Here is a 27,466-nt window from a genome sequence, read left to right as displayed (position 1 = left end):
ATGAAATGAATCGCTTTAGCAAACGAAATTGGCTTGCCCTACAGTTGTAAATAGGTTGTGGTTGGCCAATTATGGCATTTTTACAAATTTAATTCAACAGTAACATTACGTACGGATTTTATTAATTGTGGCAGGGGATAGTGTTGTAATCTTTCTTGGAAGTATATTTTCAGATTGTGTGAGAATCGAAAGGGAAGGAGCGTATGCATTTACGGAATATTAAGTTAAACAGAAACAGTACGTTTAGCGACCAAAGGCAAAAGACCTTGAATTATACCTCGTAAAAACAATGTTAAACTCTTCGGATTGTAAAGTTATGGAGATGTCTCATTTTAGGTAGGCATCCAAACGTTGTTTTTTTATCATAATACTTTTTGAATACATAAACAAAGTAGCACAAACATGTATGATATATTTTTTTCTGAGTAAGCAATAAAAATATCGGAAAATATTAAACAGCGTTTTGGGTGCGCGTGTATCATATCTTTAAAATGAGACATTTCTTGTAACTATGACCACATAAAGGGCGTACAAGTGTCAAGATGATATCCGTCAATACAATAGGCTCTTAATTTAATGACCTTAAGTTTTTCCTCATAAAAACAAAGTTAAATTTCATGCCCTTTTACGCCCTTATTTTTGACCGTAGGGTTATGAGAGGTGTCTCATTTTATTGAGTAATAAATACGCTTCTAAACGCATTTAGTGGTTTAAGTATACTTCTTCTATACTTAAACGATATTTTGTACAAGATACTTTGACATTTTTCCTGAATAACCTATAAAATTATCGAAAAAGTAGAAGGGTTTTTCATTCGTTTGAATTATATCCTTAAAATGAGACATCTCACATAAATCTATGACGAAAAATTGGGTCCATAAAATTGCGTTAGGGACTAAAATCAAGATGACCGCTACAACAATCTGTTCTTACATTAAATTAACAACCATATGCACGGTCCCAGTTGTGTTTAATGCCCAACAAAGTAATCTACACGTAATAAATACACAAAAACACTACAAAACAACAGATTGCTCTCATTATAGACAATATATGAAACTTTAGTATGTCGGGATAGTGAGGATGTGTCTACAGAAGAAGAAAGATGGAAAGTAAAGGGTTCAGGCCGGGACTCACACTCTGAACGTGACACAATCGAGCTAGCCTATCTCCAAGTGGTTGATGATCCTGTACCAGTCTCGGTTCTTTGTCATAACAGGCCACTTGGTCCGATCCTTTCTCGACAAAAAACGTCTGTCTAGGTGTGGGGAGGTCAAGGAAAGGATACTACATCTCAGTCTGGTGGAACAAGAGCTGACTGTACTGCAAGTCGACTGTATAACTACAGCCTTATTACAAAACAAGTTACAAGTACGTCACACCAAGAGCTGACTGTACTGCAAGTCGACTGAATAACTACAGTCTTATTACAAAACAAGTTACAAGTACGTCACACCAAGAGCTGACTGTACTGCAAGTCGACTGAATAACTACAGTCTTATTACAAAACAAGTTACAAGTACGTCACACCAAGAGCTGACTGTACTGCAAGTCGACTGAATAACTACAGTCTTATTACAAAACAAGTTACAAGTACGTCACACCAAGAGCTGACTGTACTGCAAGCCGACTGAATAACTACAGTCTTATTACAAAACAAGTTACAAGTACGTCACACCAAGAGCTGACTGTACTGCAAGTCGACTGAATAACTACAGTCTTATTACAAAACAAGTTACAAGTACGTCACACCAAGAGCTGACTGTACTGCAAGCCGACTGAATAACTACAGTCTTATTACAAAACAAGTTACAAGTACGTCACACCAAGAGCTGACTGTACTGCAAGCCGACTGAATAACTACAGTCTTATTACAAAACAAGTTACAAGTACGTCACACCAAGAGCTGACTGTACTGCAAGTCGACTGAATAACTACAGTCTTATTACAAAACAAGTTACAAGTACGTCACACCAAGAGCTGACTGTACTGCAAGTCGACTGAATAACTACAGTCTTATTACAAAACAAGTTACAAGTACGTCACACCAAGAGCTGACTGTACTGCAAGTCGACTGAATAACTACAGTCTTATTACAAAACAAGTTACAAGTACGTCACACCAAGAGCTGACTGTACTGCAAGTCGACTGAATAACTACAGTCTTATTACAAAACAAGTTACAAGTACGTCACACCAAGAGCTGACTGTACTGCAAGTCGACTGAATAACTACAGTCTTATTACAAAACAAGTTACAAGTACGTCACACCAAGAGCTGACTGTACTGCAAGCCGACTGAATAACTACAGTCTTATTACAAAACAAGTTACAAGTACGTCACACCAAGAGCTGACTGTACTGCAAGTCGACTGAATAACTACAGTCTTATTACAAAACAAGTTACAAGTACGTCACACCAAGAGCTGACTGTACTGCAAGTCGACTGAATAACTACAGTCTTATTACAAAACAAGTTACAAGTACGTCACACCAAGAGCTGACTGTACTGCAAGCCGACTGAATAACTACAGTCTTATTACAAAACAAGTTACAAGTACGTCACACCAAGAGCTGACTGTACTGCAAGTCGACTGAATAACTACAGTCTTATTACAAAACAAGTTACAAGTACGTCACACCAAGAGCTGACTGTACTGCAAGTCGACTGAATAACTACAGTCTTATTACAAAACAAGTTACAAGTACGTCACACCAAGAGCTGACTGTACTGCAAGTCGACTGAATAACTACAGTCTTATTACAAAACAAGTTACAAGTACGTCACACCAAGAGCTGACTGTACTGCAAGTCGACTGAATAACTACAGTCTTATTACAAAACAAGTTACAAGTACGTCACACCAAGAGCTGACTGTACTGCAAGTCGACTGAATAACTACAGTCTTATTACAAAACAAGTTACAAGTACGTCACACCAAGAGCTGACTGTACTGCAAGCCGACTGAATAACTACAGTCTTATTACAAAACAAGTTACAAGTACGTCACACCAAGAGCTGACTGTACTGCAAGTCGACTGAATAACTACAGTCTTATTACAAAACAAGTTACAAGTACGTCACACCAAGAGCTGACTGTACTGCAAGTCGACTGAATAACTACAGTCTTATTACAAAACAAGTTACAAGTACGTCACACCAAGAGCTGACTGTACTGCAAGCCGACTGAATAACTACAGTCTTATTACAAAACAAGTTACAAGTACGTCACACCAAGAGCTGACTGTACTGCAAGTCGACTGAATAACTACAGTCTTATTACAAAACAAGTTACAAGTACGTCACACCAAGAGCTGACTGTACTGCAAGTCGACTGAATAACTACAGTCTTATTACAAAACAAGTTACAAGTACGTCACACCAAGAGCTGACTGTACTGCAAGCCGACTGAATAACTACAGTCTTATTACAAAACAAGTTACAAGTACGTCACACCAAGAGCTGACTGTACTGCAAGTCGACTGAATAACTACAGTCTTATTACAAAACAAGTTACAAGTACGTCACACCAAGAGCTGACTGTACTGCAAGCCGACTGAATAACTACAGTCTTATTACAAAACAAGTTACAAGTACGTCACACCACGTGTTACGTAACAGGTTCGCCGAGGTTGCATGCACAATTTTAAGTCTATGGCTAATTTTATTCTTGACATGTCCTGATGACATAATCGTACTAACAGGCAATCGCATTAAAATAAATGTGTACACCCCCGGTAAACAAAATATAAATCGTGCAGCCAAACTTTTTCTCGAAATATCTTGCAGGTAGTTACATTACATTGGCACGTGTTAACAAGTCACTTTATTGTACTAATTTTGCTTGAAAATGAATTTATTCTGCGATTTTCTTATTGTTATTATGGCTACACATAAGAAACAGAATCGGGATATGCTGGTTCCTAGTTGGTTAATTTATTCATTTAAAACATAAAATTAGTAAATTCACTGTAAAAAGTACGGAAACTTCGACACATGCTTTACGTTAACGTTTTATATTGTTTACTTCTGTTAATACCTGTATTATAACTCTACCTACTTCATAGCCGTTAAGTGTACTTAGCGACAAAGTTACCAAGATATAATTTTTGGTAAAGTAATCACTGTAAAAGTGCGTACTTGAAAAGTTTTAATTGAAATACATCGTGTACTATTTGTATATTGTAGTATAATAGTATTTGTATTATTGATACATAGTAAAACACCTATGAGAGTTTTACCACATAAGTATCATTGGTTAGATAAATTTAATAAAAAATACCTTAAATTAATTTAATTTGAAGTTATTAGGAAATTAAGGTGTCTACAACTCCAGTGCTTTCGACTCCGCGATTTGAACATGACAGTACTAATTAATGTCTTAACTGTCGGAACGTTTTTCGTAATTAGGGTCACAATAATAATTACTATGCTCTCACCACTGCGCTTGTTATGTTACATATATCATATATAAAAGTAGATTAGGAAACGAGGTCCCTACGATACTTCCGGAGACATTAAAAATTCATATATGAATTCTGTATAAAATAACATAAACGGTTCTATAAAATTATAAAGTAAATGTTCCTACAACTTTTTAGAAGCCACCAAAGTCAGTTAAAAATCGTTTAAATTTGACATAGTTCACTCGAAAAGCATTTTAATCTTAAAAGTGTAATCAAAACTTTATGAAAAACAATCCTCAAATGAAAGATTAGTTTACTAATTAATTGTCAAATTAGTCCTGTGTAAATGAACTTAGCAAAGTCTCTAGAGTTTCTTACGCTTGAAAATCTTATAAAGTAAAACAATTATAATGCAAAATACGTTAAATGATTTGTTATACACTCTCCGTAATCTGCTTCAAAAGAAAACGAATTCTTTAAATTGAAAAAATCACAAAAAAATGAAAATATCGAAAAAAATGTAAAAAATATTAGCGTAATAGTAAGTGGTTCTTATCACAAAAAAAAAAAATAAAATAAAATAAAATAAACATGCTGGAGGTCTTATTAGAATGATGTGATAGATGTATATACAGGTATATTTAAGAAAGTTTACTACAAAAATATGGAAATGTATTACAATTCTTTCGGAATTAATACATAATAGACAATTAATGTTATAGATACAGTTATAAGTGTGACAGAAATCTCTAGTTGACAGAATCATGTAACTATCAATATGGATTTTGAAAATGCTGCATCAAATTTAATCCTATGTCCTACATGTGTTGTTGTATCTTAAAATTTTTAGCGTATGATGTGATAACAAATGAAACTAAAGTAAATTAATGTTTTTGAAATATTTTATAAAATGTTTACTAGCTACATTTTTTTATTTTGTAAGAATGTTGAAGACACTGTTAGAAGTATTTATTTTTAATTGAAAAAAGTTGTTAAGCAATTGAAATAATGTAAAAAAGAAATCTACTTCAAGGTCATTTAGGTGCCAAAATCGATTATTAACACAATTTTTATATTTATACTACCATACACCAACTTTCATCAAACAAGCTCTAATAGTTCATTAGATATGTTTTAAAATAAGGGATAATTGGGGTAAATTTTGAAATTTGTTTATTCTTATGAAGTTTTAAGTAAAACTCGCTTGTTTTTTAAAGTTTCATATTGTTTCCAGTATTTTTTTTATTTGGCTATGAATATTAATAAATACGAGATGCTTTCACCCTCGTGGATAAGTTAAGTCGAAACAGTTAAATATTTGCTATATGTGTACTGAATTTGATTAAAATCGGTTCAGTAGTTTTGAGGTACAGTATTTGAAAGAAATATTGATATTCGTTAATTTAATATATAGAGTATAAATCACGACACTTGGAGGGAATTGAGTAATTTTATTTTTGTATGTTGGTAGTAATAATTGTAACACATATAGTGAAATTTTTTCTCAACTAAAATCTAGGCAATGGAAATTGTGAGTTCTTTCGTTTTCAAGAATAAAATTTTCATTTTTGTATAATACTTTTTTTATGACAGAGAATTAAAATTGTTTTAATATCCATAAAGTGTTGATTTCTTTATTTCAAATCATCTATGTAAATGTTCTGTAAAATGAGTAGGTAGTTCTAAAGTTGGCAATGAATTTGTTAACATTGTTATATACAGTACAGAAACAACTACTAAGCATTAGTTAAACCATTGCTCTATTCTATTATCCTCTCTTCTCTCGATAGTCTGCATTAGACATTCTAGTCTACAAACGGTAGAAGTAGTCGCGTCAGAAGCGCAAAATTAGAGCAAGAGATAAAATGAAGAAAAAGGACGAGAGATTTTGTTATGCTTTTTCACTCTGAATTTTCAAACTTAATTTGACTTTTCTCTCATGTACAGAAGATTGTGATATATGAATTCACATCGCCATTTTACAAGGAACTAAACCACTTATAGGATTATTATAAATGTTAATAATATTCATTATAATTGAAGTTATCATATTATTTATTTCATGCTTTCTAAAATATGATCATTAGCATTTGAATAATCTCTTTGTCTTCCGTAATAGTCTTTGCAATAATCATAAACATAATATCCTAAATAGTTGTACCATAAAATAAACTTATTTCTATTTGTCTCACTTGTAAAAACATGAATATAAACATATGATTAAATATGTGTTTTAGAAGATGAAGTTCTGTTACATTTCTTTGCATTTACAACAATAATTTACTATAAAATAGATAAAGAAGTAATTATCACTAACTCTTACAAATGCTCTAATAGGGTAGAAGGTATTGATGAAATGTATTTCGTTTTTAGAAATTATAATTTTATATTGTATGAGGAACCCAAACACAAGATATTTAGAAATAAATTAACTCATTTGAACAATCTGCTTAGAAGGTTACAATGTTGAAACAAGTATCAAACAAAATAAGTTATCAAACAAGTATCAAACAAAATATTTAGATTATCTTATAATGTCTTCAAAATAATAATATTTTATTGAAAAAATATATCATATTTCTTATATGGTAGAAACTAGCATATTTATATTTATTTGAAAAGATATGATTTTAAACCTAAAATATTAACGGCTGCGTGATACATTGAGAGAACAGAAATTTGTACTAAAAAGCATGCTGCATAAGCATTCTTTAATTCGAGTTCTCGAATTAATATCTTTAAATAATTTTTTTTATAAAACTAGAGAAATTTTAAAAAATTGGCTGGACATTTATATTGAAGTTAAAAGATATTTTTTGAGTTAATTTATCGAAAAGATGTTTTAATATTTTACATTATAAAAAATTAAAGAAATATATACAATAGATCATTTAAATATAACTATTGTAGTAATAATAATAAAATAAAAAGCACGTACCTACGCGTATTTTGATTAAATTTGAAGAATAAATTTCAACAGTGATTATACAGTTCCCATGTAGTAAATAAATCTTTACTTTTGTTATTTAGAATTCCGTGGAATAGTTTCTATATTATTTTGATGGCTCCTAAAATATCATAGGACGTTTATTATGTGATTTTATAGATCTTTTTTATGGTTTTAAAGACACTATTTACATTTAGATTTTAAATGGATTTCCAAAAGTGGACTGGAATGATAATATATTATCTACTAATATATTGTCCATTTATATATAGGCCTAATAGTATAAAATTTTACTTTTTAACTCACTTTAATAATTTCTAAGTTTTTGAAATTTGTATATATTACTGTTACTCAGGAATACAAAAAGATATTAGACTAGAGTTACGTAACTTCCTGTATAATTTAATGTTCATTTCAAGATTATTTTCTTCAAGAATCCATACTTCCCAGTCTCATCCTGTATATTATGAATTAATACCAAATCTGTATGGCTTATTCTCTTTAAAGAAAATAAAATGAATCAATTGACAGAATATTGTAAAATTAACTTACTTTTAACTCACTTACTCTAGTTAAACCTTTTAATTGCTCTGTACTCGAGTGGATTACGAAGGATATCTGCAATATACGTGTAGGCCTGTACACGGATATTACCTAGTTATAAATGCATTCACACGTGGTTTTAAGCTTAACGTTGCCTACAATATTGATTCATGTACACGGATATTAAATAAGTATAAATGCATTCACACGTGGTTTAAGCTTAACGTTGTCTACAATATCGATTTGTGTACACGGATATCACACAAACACACACACACATATATATATAAATGCATTCACACGTGGTTTAAGCTTAACGTTGCCTACAATATTGATTTGTGTACACGGATATCACATAAGTATAAATGCATTCACACGTGATTTAAGCTTAACGTTGCCTACAATATTGATTCATGTACACGGATATCACATAAGTATAAATGCATTCACACGTGATTTAAGCTTAACGTTGCCTACAATATTGATTCATGTACACGGATATCACATAAGTATAAATGCATTCACACGTGGTTTAAGCTTAACGTTGCCTACAATATTGATTCATGTACACGGATATTACATAAGTATAAATGCATTCACACGTGGTTTAAGCTTAACGTTGCCTACAATATTGATTCATGTACACGGATATCACATAAGTATAAATGCATTCACACGTGGTTTAAGCTTAACGTTGCCTACAATATTGATTCATGTACACGGATATCACATAAGTATAAATGCATTCACTCGTGATTTAAGCTTAACGTTGTTTACAATATCGATTTGTGTACTCGGATAGTTCATAAGTATAAATGCATTCAGTCACGGTTTACCTATATTCTCAATTGAAAAATTCAAACATGATTCAATATTCACTGTTGACATCTCTTGCCAAAGATCATGACCAAGGAACAGGTAAATATTGATAGCACATAAAACATTTTACAAAACAATAATATTTATTAGAATAGTTTATAATACATAGTTATTCCTGTTTTTGTACAAGAAGTAACAAATCTAACCATGTGCTATAATATAAATTATTATGTACATTAGAAACATTATCATATACTCTTGAGTTTAGATGTTTTAAGCATTGCTATTGAACAACTCTGTTGTTGTGTTCAAATATTACATTTTTGACTGCTATCTAAGACATGTTAGAGGCATTTTGGGAGACAACTAACAAATCTTTTTTTATATTTTATCTTTTTTTGTGTGTTTATCGTTCAACTATTTAGTCTGACTTCACATACAAGTCTTTATGCAATTGCAGTACATACTAAATATTGAGTTTAATTGAAAACAGTTCTATGTCATTCTATACATAGTACCTTTCTTCAAAACTGTATTACTACCTACAATTGTATAATACATCCAATTCGCATACAATCCTTGTATATTGAGTTACAAAATCACATCTTTTTTTACTTACGTCAGTAAAACACTTAATATTGCACTTAAGTTCTTGTAACATACTGTAACATCAAAACTTGTTTAAAAATACATCTAATTGACAAATAGTATTCATTAAAAAAATCTGTATGTCCCACAATTTGAAACATTACATGTGTTGCAATTTTTAAATCAAATAACAGTATCGGTCGAATTGTATTTTTAAATTAATAGGGTAAGTTTAGAAATTTTTCATGTTTTATCAAAAATAAAGGAATTTGTAACGTTTTATTATTTTTACATGGTTGACAGTTTTATTTTTGATCAGAATTGCAGCATCGGTTTGTATTCGGCCGATAAAAGTGATTAAAATGCAAATGAGAGAAAGTGCGGCAATCGGAAGAGGAAGTAGGCAGGGCCGCGGCGCGCGGCCGGGGGCTGGGCCGATATATCGGCTTGTCTCACACAGCTGTAGCGGCCTGTCAAAGTCAGATTGCGGCCCAGCTGCGGCTTGGACGTGTTTTTTTAAACGACTTTTTCATTTTCGCTTCGCCCATTCCAACAACTTTAGCCAAATACGGATTTATTAGGAATCGACTGCCGATCTTTCGGTTATCAGTTGTGCGACTGGGGTTATATTCCCAAGAATAGGACGTATTATACAGGATTTTGTGAATCACAATCGATTTAATACTTTTATATTGATGGCAAATCCCTATAATGAAATACAATCTCAATAAAACTTAATTTGGAATGATTTATTGAGTTAAAAAATATGAAAACAATAATTAATAAATTGGAAAATACTTGTAACGCATTTACAGTATAAAAAACATCAGCAGGATAAATAAATATGTAATGTTGAAAGTAAAAACATATTAATAATTAAATACAAATGAAATGTTCTATCACTATGCTCCTTGCATAAAATTAAAGTACTTGAAGATAATAGATCACCTTACAATTATTGTAAACAAGCAATTTAATAAATTAGGTTTGGCATTACAACTATGACTAAAAGATTCAACAAACTCTAAAGATTGCATTAAATTAGTTTCTAAAGTATAATAATATTTACAAATATTTTAATTTGATTACATTCCAGTGGTGGGGCAACCTCTATTTAGACTATACATTTGCTCATTCTGTCAGCGTATGGACAACATGCACTCTTATCCTCTAATAATACAAAATTTAAAAGAACTTTTTAAGGAACAAATTGGAGCCTCACTCTCTGTACACTACAGGAAAATATCAGTTGTCTGTCCCACTCCAAAATATTTTCCTGGCTACGTTCTTGGTTATACTTATGTGTATTCTGATATTACAGGCAAGAAGCCGAGTGCCAATTTCAACCGTATCGACCCGCAATACAGTATTTTCGTGAATATAGGCATGTCCTCTACAAAGAAATAAATCGTCAGCAGCATTAGTTTTGCCAAGGGACTGTATTGAAAGGGAAATAACAAACTAATTTTATTTCTCGATTAATAATTATAGCTTTTCATGCTTAAAAGCAACCATTATGTGCGTTTTATGACAGTCAGTATATATATATATATATACTGAAGTCGTAATTTTTAGCCAATTAATTCCTATAATATTGGATATATATATACACACACACACACATACACAAATAGGGTCTACTAGACGGTCTAGACCTCTGGATTATTGACCCGTTAAACATTTTAACAATACAAGTTGGGTCTTGGCTACTGGATTATTGGCCCCGAAAAACATTTTTGACGATACAAATTGGGTCTAGACTACTGTATTATTCCATACATAAAACACTCTTGAATAATTTCATAAGTTCTTTGCAAAAATATGATAATATTGAAACTAATGTTAGATTATATACAAAACTAATTTACTTTTTATAAAAATAGCTATGTAATATGAGATGAGTTCAAAATGAGGAGTTGTCCCATCACTGGACGTTCCTAGGGCAGGTGCCTTCGCCGCACCTCTTATCTAGGGCCCGGATACTCTGCCAGGAGACGAGAGGTCACTGAAGGGCACTTGAAGGGCGAACAGTCCTTGGTCCTCACAGCCCTCATCACGTCGTCTAGGTGGTAGCCGACTGTGTCTGCCATGCTGGGGTGAATCCTGTTGACACACGGCCCAAATTAGGTATAGAAATCCTCGTAAACGATTTGTATGATTATCATGTAACTATGTAGTGTTCACTATTTACATGTATGTACTATACCATGAAGATTGAGCAAGGTTATACGACAATTATAAATTCGCCCTTCTTGTATCAATTAAGAATGCTCGACTAAAATGATTAACACAAAATAGATTCTGTATCAGTATTATTCCTCCGAAGTATTTTCAATTTCATGGCTGTGGTGATCGGAAAATAATTTAAAGAGGTAATTTTTGCTGAACATTTCACTTAATTATATTAGTACAACAAAATAAAGGCAAAACTATACATTTATTTGCTTACTCCTAGCTGCGCCGTTACTAAAATTTATTACTTATTAATTATTTGCCAGTGGTAAAATAGTTTGTATCCCTATCATTTTTGGTTTAATAATGACCCAAGATGATACTCTTCTATAAAGTATTGTTTATGCTAAAATTTTAAAGGACTGCTTGAGAAAACGTTCTCCTTTTATCATACTATATTGAAAAAGGAACATGTACAATATGTCCAAAACATGAATTTCAAATGTTACCACAGCAGCCAATCAAACATAGGCTATACTGAACTGTATCAACATGTCGGCGTCAGTATTCAATGTATGGGCAAGCGTCCTGTGTTACGGAAAATGAAACTTTATATATATATACAGGATCGGTCGTGTTGGACTAATTTGCTGTACTAGAAATACGATTAAATTTGAAAATGAGTGAAATCCAAATTAACTGTATTCAATAATTCTCCATCGTAATTATGCAATATCCTTGATTACGAATCCTTATAATCAAGGGTAATACTTATTATTTTTACTATTTTCATTCTTGTTGTATACACAACTGTATAAGACTGTGATACTTAATACAAAAGTTATTCTTTACTTAAAGTTTGTTATTGACGATGGAATGGTTAAAAGGATAACAGGATTTCGGATGTTTGCCATCGTTATAAAAGGTATAACACAACGTTTCGAAGATTAGAATCTATCCTCTTCGTCAGGTGGGGGAGATATTAATTATACATACAAAAATAACGAAAAGAAAGAAGTAGGTAAAGAAGAGAAAGAAAAGGGTTCAAACACACCCAAAAGCTGCTTGAGTTCGTTATTTCTTCTTATTTATGTCCGTTATTTTTGCATGTATTAATACCACCCCAACCTGACCAAGAGGGTAGATTCTAATCCTCGAAAAGTTGTTTTATACCTTTTATAACCTATGACAAAATGTATATTTTACAAACCGGAAGAGTGGGTTTGAAAGAACAATCATTACAGCACCAATAAATAAATTATTATCACTACACTTCCACTTATAATAAGGCTTCTTTCAGATACAGAAGCGGGCATGAAATCCTTCCAAATGTTTTTACGGATATCTACCCATCCTTCCCAGACACTGGAACTTGAAGGACAAAATCCCTTTGGTCTGCGATAACAAAAGGGAGGGTGACGACAACTTTCTCCTGTCCGGTGACGGTGACCGGTTCGACACTGCAGTTTCCAGGACAGGAACCTGTTCAAGGACGCGGATTCGCAAACTGCCACTCTCCCCGGATCCTGGTGTCTGAGCCGCGATAAATTAGCGCCTGAGGAGTGCCTTAACAAGCGGTGTCATGTCCGGCGCTATCCGTCAGCCAGGAGCCGACCTGGTGCGGGGTAACGTCCAAGGGGCGGAAGCTACATTTCACTGTAATTTCATCCATTTGAAATAATTTGTGGATGCTGAAATTTGAAAGCTGAACCTAGAGCAAAACCTGATTTCGGTTCTTTCAATGTTATACTGTAAATCTTCAGAGCTGGAGAGTCCTTTTCACATGGAGTCCGTTATCAAACTGAAGATTGAGGTAAGGAATAAAGGCATAAAGGTAACCGCTGTAGTTAATACCTCAAATACTCTAGAAATCGAGCTGACGCATGGTAGCGAGCTAGGGGCGGAAGCTACATTTCACTGTAATTCCGTCCATTTGAAATAATTTGTGGATGCTGTTGGAAGCGGAACCTTTTAACCGGACGCTGATTTCGGTTCTTTTAACATTTTACTGTTAATATTCAGAGGTGGATATTCCTTTTCACATGGAGTCCATTATCAAACTGAAGATTGAGGTAAGGAATAAAGGCATAGAGTTAACCTTTGCAGTTCTATCAGTTTAGGAGGCGAGAGCCAATATGCCTAATCCTGGGTTTTTTTTAATTCAACAGAGAAGTTTCACCTAAGAGAGAAGTCGATCGTCAGCCGTGCTAAATTTGGTAGATATCGAAATGGAAGGCATCAAAATTGTTAGAAATAATTCTGTACCGTAATATAAAAAAAGTTTTCTCGGATCACATTTATCTTGGTTTGACACATACTGTACATAACAATTAGATAACGGTAAAACAAGCAAGTGACTGAAAGTCGGTAAAGAATTGTAGATTTCATAACAGGAGAGTCACGAAATTTAGAACTTTGAGCGCAGTTTCAAAATCTAACGCTTTGTTTTATGTAAGTTTTTTTTTTTTTTTTTTTTTTTTTTTTTTTTTTTTAATTCAGGCGTAATTGTAACACTAATGTTACCTATATCACTGTTACATTATAATATTACAAAAATGCGTAACACCGCAGTAACATTTAAAAATATTATAATTTACATTTTATTTTATCTATATATTTATTTTATAAAATGCTATCTCCATTTAACCAAAAGACATTATGATCTCAATCTTTTACGTAGCAATGTGTTAAAAACATTTCGAAGACCTTTCTAAATACAATCAACTGCCTCGCAATTATGGCGCTGCCCAGTTGTTTATGAGGGTTATAAAATGCGATTTGGCTCTTCATATACCAGCACCATCATAAAAGCCACGCCCGGGTGAGGGGCGCCGGTGATGGTACAGGATTTACTCCAGTCTTCAAGGTCGTCAGGAGGAATATATAAATAAATAATTCGCTGGAAAGTCGTTGCAGTGCGTTTACGGTAAGTGGACCACGGCTGTAGGTGCCCTGGTGGCGCGCTCGCTAAAAATATGCAAATGTTTGAAAGAAACCGAGCAGCAGTCGGGCCGTGCCGGCAGCGATCGACATAACCCGATACTCGGACGATCTGTACCACGCCTGCCGCGGGAATGCCGGAAGATGGAGACTTTCTCCCGCGCCGGTGCCACCGTCAAATCGCTTTATTGGATCCTGCATGTGTGCCCTCCGACCCCGCGTATAGTGGTGAAGGGGTGATGAGCTCTCACATCCCTTTATGTGTCGTAAAACGTATACGCCTTTCCTTTCATTGAATTACCTCCATTCATTAGCTAGTCTTGCGTTTCTCGGAAGTGTTTATGAATGAAAGTAGAGTACCTCATTATTGCACAAGTTATTATTAAAATCTGAAAAACAACACGAGAAGGTCAGGAATGACAAAATGGTTAAGACCATTTTAGATCATCCTTGTGAAAAAATACAAAGGTACTTAGAGAGTGTTACAGTGATTTCCTTAACAAAGAGTAATTTTACACAAAAGAATGGTACATAAAATGCTTAATTTTCCGTGTACCTGTATATAATTTGGAAATATATTATAATTATAGTTTAAGAATCACTCAAGCAATAAGTGAAGAGTTTTAATTTATTAGATTCTACATTATAACGACAATTAATAAAGATTGTTATCAATTTTAAAATAAATGTCTATTGTAATTGTTTACTTAAATTTTACACACCCTATTGCTAACGATAAGAAATGGAATAAAACGAAATGAAACGAAACTAGGCTTTATTTAAGGATGAAATTAAGATTATAAACTTCACTCCTCACTGCAATTTATCGTATTAAAACATATAGACATGAATTTGAAGTAACTTAAGAAAACACCGTGAATGGAAATAGCTTATTTCCAACACCTATTCCTTTTTAAACACTGCATACCTACTATATTTACTCAAGTTAGAGTCTATATTTGAGCACCGTACGTCTAAAATATAAAACATAATTTCGGCATGAATTCGCATCAAATTGATATTTCCAGCACACAGTGCTTGCTTATAAAACTTTGCATTGTACAGCAACATGCAATAATTCGCGCTAAAAATAACTTGTTTTAGATATTTATAAATACAAAACAGTGTATCATATCGCTATACCAGTGTTTATAATTGTATAACAAACCACTTGCGTAAACAGTATAGTGCTCGAATCTATTTCTAATTTTCGTAGCCATTTCAAGATAAAAGATAGTAAACTAAATAGAAGAAAAATGTGTATAACTATTATGGAATGTTTTAAACTACCTCGAAACATAATAAATTGAATTTACCTCAACACGGAACGGTCGGAAAAGTATTTATTTTATTATAAGAATTCGTTGATTGTTATGGCGATTTTATATAACTATCAATCGAAAGCTGTCACACTCTGGATATGTCTTTTATGGATTTCAAATACACGCGATAATAGAGCCCCAAGGGTTTCCAAAATTCCAATTTTAATCTAATAACAGTATTTTGTGTGTTTATATTCAACAGTTGAACACACGTGATGCTTATACAGTTGTTCTACATAATCTAACCAACTTAATAACAGCTAATTTGTTGTAACATCCACTAACCCAAGGTGTACAGAGAATTAATCTAATATCAGCTTATTTATAACGATTATTATCACTCGTCACATTTAAATAACATTAACTTGTAACCGAGTGAGCATTCGGTTATTTATTCGCATTACGGTTGTTCTTATCCAACGAATTTCTGTTCCTGTTAAATACAATAAATAATGTATTCAAAATGATTAAAAAATTACTTTCGTAACGTAGCATCCCTTTGTGAATTGGGAAACCCCGTAATAAATTCCACATCGATGAGATATATCTTATGTAGCTAAGACGTCATCTTTACGGGCCATATAAGTAACTCTATGTCATAATTGTCATAGTTGGTTTGTAATTATGAATGAATTAAATTTATTCACATACCTATAAGTGACAATCAGTTGACAAAAAACAAAAATATATACAGTGAAAAGTACCTTTTTTAAAGTTATTAAAAGTAAAAGGACGAGTACCTTTATCAGTCCGTTGGCATCTTAATTATCCATAAATAACTAAATGTACAGTACTATTACACAAATAACAACTTAAATCTATTACAACTTGATTTGGCTATTAAATAGCTGTAGTCGATGTGAATCGACTAATGCACTTTTTCCACTTTCTAATTATTTGAAGTAGTCAGCTTTTTATAATTGTGATTGGTTTCCACAGTACTAAATCAAATTATAAACTAACTATTTAACGATTTTGATTTTAATTGACTTTTTTCTCGGATTGAATAATAAATTATTTATACTAATAAATTGATGATTCTTATACATTTCTTATTTACAATTTTAGAGTCTCAAACCTATGGAGAATGCAAGTGGCTGTAGTAGCATCAGCAGAATATAATATTTGAAATAATGTTTTTGACACAAAAGCCAAAAAGGTGGCCTGGATGTTTTTTAATTTATAATTCAGATCTGAAAGAACCGGAATAAACATTCGTATATACCACATTGTATAGAGTGTATATGCAATATCGTATACAACAGTCGTATATACATTGTCATATGTTCATGTATATCACACTCCGAGTGTTGTATGCCTTTGAACGATAGTATGGTGCCGTCTGTGACTGTATCCAATCGTCTGCCATTAGATCCAGGAACAATCCCAGCTCTTGATCGGGAACCGCTTAGGCGGGCTCTCTGGGAAAGATCAGAAGGTAGTGAAAGTGCGGACCACAGACAGGTTCCCTGCTTTCACAACACAAGTAGCGCCGTCCTGCCTGTATCCAATCGTCTGCCATTAGATCCAGGAACAATCCCAGCTCTTGATCGGGAACCGCTTAGGCGGGCTCTCTGGGGAAGATCAGAAGGTAGTGAAAGTGCGGACCACAGACAGGTTCCCTGCTTTCACAACACATGTAGCGCCGTCCTGCCTGTATCCAATCGTCTGCCATTAGATCCAGGAACAAATCCAGCTCTTGATCGGGAACCGCTTAGGCGGCTCTCTGGGAGAGATCAGAAGGTAGTGAAAGTGCGGACCACAGACAGTTTCCCTGCTTTCACAACACATGTAGCGCCGGCCTGGCTGTATCCAATCGTATGCCATTAGATCCAGGAACAATCTCAGCTCTTGATCGGGAACCGCTTAGGCTGACTCTCTGGTAGAGATCAGAAGGTAGTGAAAGTGCGGACCACAGACAGGTTTCCTGCTTTCACAACACATGTAGCGCCATCCTGGCTGTATCCAATCGTCTGCCATTAGATCCAGGAACAATCCCAGCTCTTGATCGGGAACCGCTTAGGCGGCTCTCTGGGAGAGATCAGAAGGTAGTGAAAGTGCGGACCGCAGACAGGTTCCCTGCTTTCACAACACATGTAGCGCCGGCCTGGCTGTGGCACAGCCGTCAACCTTCCTTCCTCTGCTAGGTTATTTTATAGTTACGATGTACTACAACTTAGATACAAGGTAGAAGTTGAATGTCGCATAACAGGCTTCGCTAACATTGTATGGAAGTCCGTTGCTCATTTCGTTGCAGATGGTCTGCTGGCAGACAGATAAGACATTTTTACAACCCTCCGGCATAAAAAAGAGAAACTGGTTCAGCCTAATGAGTGATAGTCTTCAATGACGGTAAGCCAAATCCCATACATGGTCATGCATCATTATACAACTTAATCTTGTCTACTAAAAATGAAGTTTCATACCAGATTTAAAACCTACTACAGATGAAATCTTTCTCGATATAGATCTGTGGGATTTGTTATTGCGTCGTAAATGCCATTTATGATTTTACTCAGTTTGTTTAAAGATTTGTTCTGCGATTTTCACTTTACCACCATAGTTACCCATAAGACCAATAGAGAATTGTATTCTCAAAGACTCAGCCAAATTCCAAGAGGTGACATGCACCTTGATTGGTCTTGATATTGCTTATAAAGAAATGAAACTTCATACAAATTTGCAAGTTCGTTAAAAGTTTAAAACGTTAGTTCGTTCTCAAGATATCGTGCGGACAGACAGACATAAATTAAATTTTCCAGTTCCTCGAGTATAAAAAGATAGGTTTCGCTAACGATCGGCCAAAGATCGACTGAATATATCGAAATATCGGTTTGTGAATAAACAGTTACTAAACCTGTTATTACTTATTTAGCAATATTGATTTTAAATATAAGTTTAGGAGACGTGTTATTAGGAAAATTGTAAGTATGAAGAGATTTAACAAATACTTGATACAATACAATAAAAAATATTGAGGCGCCATGGGATTTCCCGAAGCCTACTAGCCTAGAGCTAACAATTAGAGAAGAAAAAATACTTACAAATCTTTACCGAAAAGGGATTTATAAAATAATAAAGTTTACAGTTATGAGTAATAGTTTACCCCTTAAGTAAATGAAAGCCACTCAATGAAGAAACATTTGACCATTAAATATATAAGTATTTAGCAAATATGTATGTATTTTTACCGTAAAGGATATAAAAATAATAAAATTTACCCAAACGATAAAATTATTTATCGTTTAGTTAAAAGGTGGCTTTCCTCAATAAAGAAAATATTTTCTCTCACAATAACACAAATAAGTATTTTGGTACTGGGTGACATTTAATAAATAAATATTAAATTGTGATACTTTTACAATAAACCCATTGATTAATCAAGGGACAGTTGTCTAGTTTAAAGTAAGTGGTTTTGTTTGTAGTTTTGCGACTACCTTTTAAGTCTCTTATTACGCAATTGTTAACAAATATTCCTTCTAGATAGGTCTATTAATTTATGTATTATATTTAAAATTCTTGTAAATTTAACATTGTGTATACAATTTATGTTATTTTGTTAAAACAATTAGCTTTAAAACTGTCTGTAATGTTTTAAGACAATTTTAGCATTTACCCATAATAGATAAACAAAAAGTATCAGTTTTTAGGTGAAGAAAAGCTCAAAAGTTATATATTTCATATTTTGTATAATAAAATAGATTTATATAATGATAGAGATCAATTTGTTGGATATCCAATTGTTTTCATCTTGTCAACTTTGACATTTAGGAATAATCTAAGAGTAAGTTTTATAAACAGAAATGTAACGTAATTAAAAAAAAAAAAAACAGATATTTTGCCCAAATAACTTGCAGTTTCTACAGTATCATTCCCTGTCTTAGGAGAATTTCTCTTACCCGCACGGTATGAGCAGTTGCAGTTTTACTACATAGAAAGTCATTCAAATTAACTCACTGGAAAACGCCGGACATCCGTTTAACGCCTCAAACTACTCTCTTCCCCGTCGTTACACTAAAAGGCAATTACGGCGTTTGGTATACTGTACAGTCGTAGTACACAGTGAAAACGTCTCTATTGCAAAGTGAATGGTTAAGATCTGCTCTATTTTTAGACAAAAACACCGACCGAAATGTAAAGAATCCAAGAAAGTGTGCTTTTAAGGAGGGGGAGGGGGATGTCCAAAAGCCATTTAGTTGTCGCCATGTATAGAAAGCAGCTCTGGCAAAAAGTGGAGTGGACAGAAAGCTGGCCAAGGACGGACAAGGTCGCCGCGGCGGAAATGAACGATCCCAATCAATCGTGATCGTGATCACGCCATCGATTTTCGAACTTAATCAGCTCTTTCTGAAAGAACGGCTTAATCGATCTATGATACAGTTCGTTTAGCAGAAACCGGATGTTAACTCACGTGAATACGTTATTTTTAATCGTTTATTTGTTCCGGTTCGTATTCCTGCATTTAGAATTGTAACAGGATCTGTATTATGTATTATTATAATTTTTTTCAATTAAATTCCAAGTAAACATCGAGAGTTATTTATTTTGTTGGATATTAAAAGTTAATAGGAACATAAAATAGCGCATTTCTAATATTGTTTACCATAATGAGATTGAAGAGCAATAATTGCATATACTATACTCTATGCATAGGTTTATGTTAAGATCAGGCCCTTGGCAAGGATTTTATAAACTAGGCAGAGTTTAGGAATAAAACTAATACATTTATATACGATAAGAAATAACAGTATCAGTATGTATGTGACAATAGGGTAGACACATACTATAATGTGTGTTAACTGGTAAATACATACGAGGACCACATGGAGAAGAGAAAATTTAGTCAATTCTAGACGAGATGGGCAATACTAAAAAGACTGTTTTTTGCTATTGAGCAGTTATTAGTATGTGCATCACTAATACCAATAAGCTTACATAGAAGGTACCTACTGTAATAAAAGTTTCCCAGCAACAACTTATTATTTGAGTGAATGACAGCTGATTATAGTTTTGAGGATGCTCTGTCATTAATATTTTTTCGACGGGAACTTACGAGCCGATGTAAGTTAGTTAGGTCACTTAGAGATGCGTTTTAAGTCTCTAGAAGGCATTGCTATTCTGATTTTCCTACTTTTATGTTTATGTACTTACATCTTCAAGTATGTTGCCATCTTCTTCTCCGTGAGATGAACTGAGTCGTCGCTCTGCAAGGACATCACTTCGCAGAAGACCTTTTTTGCGCATGGTGTCGTACTCCAGACGGCATGCGAAGGCATGGTACCCTCTCCAGTCCTCTGGACGTCCAGACTTTGCAGCATCGTCTCCATCGCTTCTTCCGGATCTACCGACCGCCGCCTCCTTCTGGCGGTTAGCTCGCTCTTCCTAGCCTCTTCCGCCTCTGCGGCTTCCACAGCTTTCACTACTTCCATGACTTCCTTGGCTTCTGCAGGGACTGCGAGTTCGCTCATCACCGGCACTGAAGGGTTGTCTACGAGACTTCTGGCTATAGACTCCATGGCTCGCTTGTGTTCCGCGGACAACCCATCGTCTAGAGCCAGGTCAGAGTCCTTGCTTCTCTTCAACACATCGACATCCAAATATCTGAAAAATTTCAGATTGTTATTAAATTTGAGTTTAGTTATCATTACAAGACAACTTTAAAGTAATTTGAATATATTATTTGCTAATTACAAATGGCAAACACATTTGATTTTGACATTCATTTTCATAACGGTTTAAACCTATCCAGCAATTAAAGGACCTTTTTGATTAATATTGCAAAGCATGTTGATATGTGTTTAAAATATGAAGCATCATATCAGTTTACTTTTTGATTTCAGTCTATATTGTTAAAAGCCGGATGTAGTGGAATAACTTCGAGTTTTTATGAAACAATTTTACGAACTTGTTTTCCATCGTATGACTACGGGAGGGAGATTTCGTTTTAAAAATATTATTAATGGATTCAGACATTTTAGAGATTTTCTTGTTGGGCGTATACGTTTTTTAATACTGAACGATGTAAAAGTTAAAAAGTAACGTTTTCTTCTTTTAGCCAATAATAATATTGAAAGACATAAAACTGTATGATACATCTTTAAAATGAGATACACAATAGAGGTCTATGATCAAGAAATGTGAGTTTAAAAGGGTTTGATTTAGTAAAGGGTTTAAATAAAGATGGTCACCAGTACAGCTGAATCAAGGTGAAGAACTGCATCAAATTATTATTGCGATAATTTTATGTTTTCCAATTATAGATGTTTTATAGTCGTAAAATAAAAACAGATGTAATAACTGTACAAGTGAATAACTGCTTCACTCAACCGTCCTTAGTTAGCCTACAAACAAGTCACGAGAAGTATGGCAAAGCCGGAGCCAATACCGCACCATGATGAAATTGCAGGGCTGACAATCATCTATTATGAGGCTACTCACGTCGCCTCGGCGGTGAAAGTCCATCACGACTGTATATTTGCATGGTGAACGAAAACGCGTTCCTGAGCAACCAAGGCTTGAACGGAAGCTTTGGATTACGTGTGCCCATTGAGTCGAGTGTGGGTGAAAGATAATCAATCAGGTTATATAACACTCTCTCTCGTCCGTCGCGAGGAGTCATATTTCACAAGGACTACCGCAAGGAACAGGTTTAGAACATAACTGAAAAATTATTGTTTTAAGAGCTCTCATTGAAGGAGTAGAAACATAAATATAAACAACTGTAAACATCCGATGTGAACAACAGTATCGTATTCTAGTTTGTTCAAAAAATGAACTACAAGACTAGAAACAGGATGTTCTTATCCAACCACTTTCTAGTCCTCCATGTGTCACCTGAGTAGTAGCAAGAGCGACATCCCTTACCTAATGCTCTCTAACTCTCTCCGAGTCTAGTTCGGCAATTAGTAGACCAAATCCATCGTCCAAGCACGAGCGAGATAGAAATGTGGTGTGGCACTCCTCCTCCGAACTACTGATATCGTTATCGGCCTGGTCTGTTAGAGTAGAGTGCTGTTCATCTTCAACGTATGTTCATCATTATGACAATATAAGTTTTCTATTTTGAACTTTTAGTGGAGTCACTTGAAATCAGTAGTTTTACTTAAACACATCCCACTGGTTTCCAAGACTTGAAAAACAGGATCACTGCTGAGTGCAGACGCTTAACCAGAGAAACTTTTAGAAAGGTTAGGCAAGAATTTGAAAATAGATTATTTTTTTACTTGAACAAAAATGGCTATCAATTTGAACATTCAATTTGAAGTTTAAAAAGGATTTACAACAGTATTCAGTGAGCAATTTTGTTCTTATTAGCAGTAGTATGGTAGTTTGTAGACTAATAATTGTGTGTAAGAAATTACATTATTGGCTGCTGATATCAAACTGCTTGGCCGGTTTCGGATTTTTTACAAATTTTCTATGTACAGCATTTTTATGAGCTTCAATTTGAGGTGCCACAAGGCATTAGTTGCCATCTCAAATTTTGGCTTCGGGTACGGCGGGGGGGCAGGGGCGAGCACCCCAGTTTGAAAATAATTTTTTGTTCCCCCAAGTACTATACACTCCCCTTTACAGAATTTTGATACTTGGGCTGTAAGTCCTTTAATACGTATTTTAAGTTTTAAAATGAAAACCCTGTATAGAGTTAATATTACATTATATTAGTCTTACCTGCCGACAGCAACTGCACCTAATCCCAAAGCAGCGCCTCCAGCTACCAATCCCAAAGCCGGAAGAATGACCGAGGGTGAGCCAGCCATACCTAGCTTCTCCTTCAAACTGTTGAACTCTCTGTAGCCTGACGTCTCCAATCCAAGGTTCTTCGAAATTTTATTAGAAGCCTCTACTAGGGGTTCCATTACTGGCCTAGCTAAGTCACTAACTTTATCCATGCTCGACTGTACATGCTCCTTGATGGTGTCACTCATCCTCTGCCAAAAAGGCCTCACATCTACAGAACTTTGGTAAGGGCTGTAGCTTGGGTAGCTGTTGGGATTGTAGCTGTACTTTCCGTAGTATTTGTCCTTGTAAGTGTCTGACACAGCCTGGTCACCGTAGAAGTATGGTAGAGTCTTCTTTGGTCTCTGAGAGACTTCGCTGTGTGATCTTTTTCCGTTGTTGCTAAAATCCTCAACTCTAGCTTCATCTTCTAGACCAGGCTCGAAAGCGTAAGGGCTCCTATCTGCATGGATATCATGAGCGAAGTAAGCAAGAGCTTGTTCCCTCCTGTCGTGTACCTTTGTGCTTTCAGTGACTTCCGGTTCCGGGTCCGTGACCACTTTAGCAGGCTGTACGCCAAGTTCAGGATGGGCATATTGCAAAACTGGTGTGCGTACTCCTTCCTCAAAAGATACTCGTGAGGGTTGCTGACTTGGAGGAGAATATAACAAGGATGTTGGATAGACAGGTGCTCCTGGATTATGAAGGACTCGGGCTTGAATCTGAGGCTGCAAGTTCATCTCTTTCAAATTCCTCGCGTCCCTGTTAGGGTACTGCCTTTGGATCACTTCGTCCCTGTTTATTCGTTTTATATAATCCAAAATTTTGTCTCGAACATATCTATCACTTTCTGGAAGGGATGATGTAGGTTCTTCAACAATTTGAACAACTTGCTGAGGATGGTGGAATTCATACCATTCCTGAGCGCTTGGAGTAGTAACCACTGCGATCAGTTCTGATGGCTTAAACTTTTCTTGTGCCGGTGGAGGAAGGGCTGGAACATTGTTCCAAGGGTTCTTATATGTCGTTATTGACTGTTTTTGAGGTATCGGTTTTACTGGTTCCAGTTTCATCCATTGAATGTTTGATTCTGACGCGATCTTCTTTTTATCTGTGTTAGGTTTCACGTCAAAATTGTGTTTTGACTGGGTCTTGTCATAAGGTGTGAGTTTTCCATCGATGACACGAGCATTTCTCCAAACCACTTTATCGCTCTCGTCGTCAGGCATCCTTACTCCTTCTACTACTGGAATACCGTCTGAATCGATAGTCATCAGACTGCGAGCTCTGTTTTGCCAAAGATTATTTTGTTGGCCTTTTACTAAAACTGGGGTGGATCTAACGAATACTGGTTCCGGAATCTGGTGGACATTTGTTTTTGGATTCCTGATTATGTCTTTTGGCACCGATTCTACTGGCTTAATGTCTTTTTCATCTTTGGTATTTATAGGCTCCGACGATACCACTACTGGTTTTGGCACAGCCTGAACACTCAATGGATCCTTTGTAGAATTACTAGACGAGTTGTTTTTAGTACTTGAGAGTTCTTCTTTTACAAATGGAAGGTTTTGCCTACCGTCTCTCTTTTTGACTAGCAGTGTTGCGACTTCTCCGGTTCTTGTTTTAACTGTCATCTCCTCCATGGCGTCTGGGTTCAAGCTTCTAGCGACATGCAGCGCTGTCCGGGTTACTTGCACCTTCTGGCTCAGACAACACACCAGCAGAAGACTGAAGGGCACCAGCAGTCGCACTGGCAACACCATCTGCAACAATTCACCAATCGTTAATCACAGGTCTCATATGTTAACATTATGTCTGTATAAATCTATATACTATTTACTGTAACCTATTAGCTAGTTAATACTCGGTGTATAGGCAAATAACGATTATATGATAACATATATACGGACGTACAAATCCAAACAAATTAAATTGATGATTTCATGTTTTTGTTGTTGTTGTTGCTGTAATAAGTTTTATTGATTTAGGTTGCTTATAATTGTGTTAAAATTGGCTGGTCATATGTCTCTCAGTGATTCCAGCATATGCCGTTACATTTTATTCAATATTTTAGTTGGTACTGGAGATTTTGTAATAATCGTTTGTTTATTGAGACGACGTCATTGCTAAAATTATTACTGTTAAGTAGCCCATTTTCAACTCACGCTAATACTAGTCAGGCATCTTATTATATTCCGTCTCAAGTGGACATATTGGACTAAGTGTTGATTTAAGGAAGGTTTTTCTAAGAATTTAGGTGTCTTAAGTGCTATATTGTCGGAAGCAATCTAAATTGTGGCTGTTTGTTTGTAGTCGTTACAAGTCTTGATTAGTGCGAGCCATCCTGCCATTAATAAAGCCTTAGAGGAGTTGGAGTGCCGTACGGGATTTGAAAGTACATGGTAACCCTGTAGATTTTTTGCGTGTTTTGAATGTTGTGTTGAAGAAATGAGATGTTTGCTTTCGGATTGAGACTCAGTGAGCCAATTCTTTGATTTTGGTGATAATAGTCTTTTGTTCACTGATTCGAAATTGGGATAGGTCATCTTATCTAGGCCGCAGGTAGCGTCACCATAGAAGTTACTATGAAAACCGACCGAGTACAGTTTTGGCTCTTATTTCGTCGTACAAAGTTTAGAATATTAAGGCAATTATAGTTCCCAAATTCACCTTGTGATTAGGTCCACTTATTCTGAGGAATGATGTTATCTCCTATCTCGATGTACACTCTAAGGCCAAATCTACCAAAGAATGTGAATGGAAATATTCACTTGTATCTTGATCGGAAATAAAGGTTTTCTCAATGTCCGTGGTACCTAAATATTTTGAGCCATTTCTCGTTGGCTGTACAACATATTAGTTCTTGGTTGGGAAAGTTTAAATTGCTTGATTGCTTTCTGTACGTGCTCTGTTTTTTCCAAATGATGTGTCTACACCCTCTTTTTAAAACATCCATCACGGTGGAGGACTAAGTTTGGGCGTCTCAGAGCGTGAAATTGTTGATAAGCTTGAACGAAATATCTCAGTCGTCTAGGGGAATCTCGAGTTCGACTCTCTGAGATGATGAACTTGTAAGAAGAACACATACAATTATGAATTTCAGTATGTGGAATAAAATAACCACACGAGATGCGGGTGTTAGAAAAGGGTTGGTAGTCTATCCACATCTTTCATCTGCGGATTTCGGATGAATTTTATAGGTAATACTTTGGTTACATTCTGAGTTTTTTTTCGGTATTCCATTGTATAGGCTTGTTTTTAGAAGAAAAATAATTAAGAAATAGTCTCTATAAGGTAGTAAAGCTTTTGACAAACTATATGTTTTAATAATTTGTAAGAAAAATAAGAAATCTCACAAATAATTTGTTGTATTCATTATTTCATGAAAGACAAATATGATTTTGAATGGATAGCCTTCAGGTTAGCAACGAATTTATGGTTCCGTTGGATAAATTGGCCGAAACATAAACCCACGAATTACCCTGGATATACCCTCGATTATTTCCCTTACATCCTGCGCCCTAATCATAAATAATACCTGCCTGCACGACTAGAAATGTCGATCTTCTGACCTTTCCTCACGTGACAATAATGTCAAGGTGTCTCAGATCCCCGAGAGGCAATCACGTGACGTGAGACGTTTCACAGCTACGGCGTGACTGTGACTGCGTGTTCTTCTCATTCTCAGAATGACTATGAGAACGAGCTGACTGCTCTCATTATGTACATATACATTTAAATATGTGTTTTTTCTAAAAGTATGTTCTAATATGTTATAGATCACAAGAGAAACCAAATTCCATAGAAGGAAGAACAAATAACTCAGGTAGTACGAACATTATGAAGATTAAGTTTGGAATATGAGCCATGAGATTCCGGTTAGTTAAACCGGAAAATGCAAGCAGTAGGAGACTACTGCTGAATTCAGAAAATGACAACAAATTTAATTGGATGATAACTTTTTATTGGTCTAGATGACAAATAATCACTCTAAAAAGATAACTGTTTATTA

The 27,466-nt window shown here is 34.9% G+C and overlaps 1 protein-coding gene across 1 annotated transcript in view; it reads right to left on the bottom strand.

Moving 5' to 3' along the window:
* Nucleotides 1-10,930: 10,930 nt before the first annotated feature.
* Nucleotides 10,931-27,466, bottom strand: part of LOC124358130 — a 28,793-nt gene continuing 12,257 nt past the window's right edge. The window contains exons 2-4 of the mRNA XM_046810422.1: nt 23,407-25,217; nt 20,887-21,336; nt 10,931-11,404 (exon numbers count right to left, since the gene is read on the bottom strand). Of these exons, the coding sequence (XP_046666378.1) occupies nt 11,266-11,404; nt 20,887-21,336; nt 23,407-25,217 (2,400 nt within the window). The 3' untranslated portion in view covers nt 10,931-11,265. The remainder of the gene's footprint in view (nt 11,405-20,886; nt 21,337-23,406; nt 25,218-27,466) is intronic.

This window comes from Homalodisca vitripennis, chromosome 3 (assembly GCF_021130785.1).
Source record: "Homalodisca vitripennis isolate AUS2020 chromosome 3, UT_GWSS_2.1, whole genome shotgun sequence".
Lineage (NCBI taxonomy): Eukaryota > Metazoa > Arthropoda > Insecta > Hemiptera > Cicadellidae > Homalodisca > Homalodisca vitripennis.
This window is presented reverse-complemented; position numbering and strand designations above follow the sequence as displayed.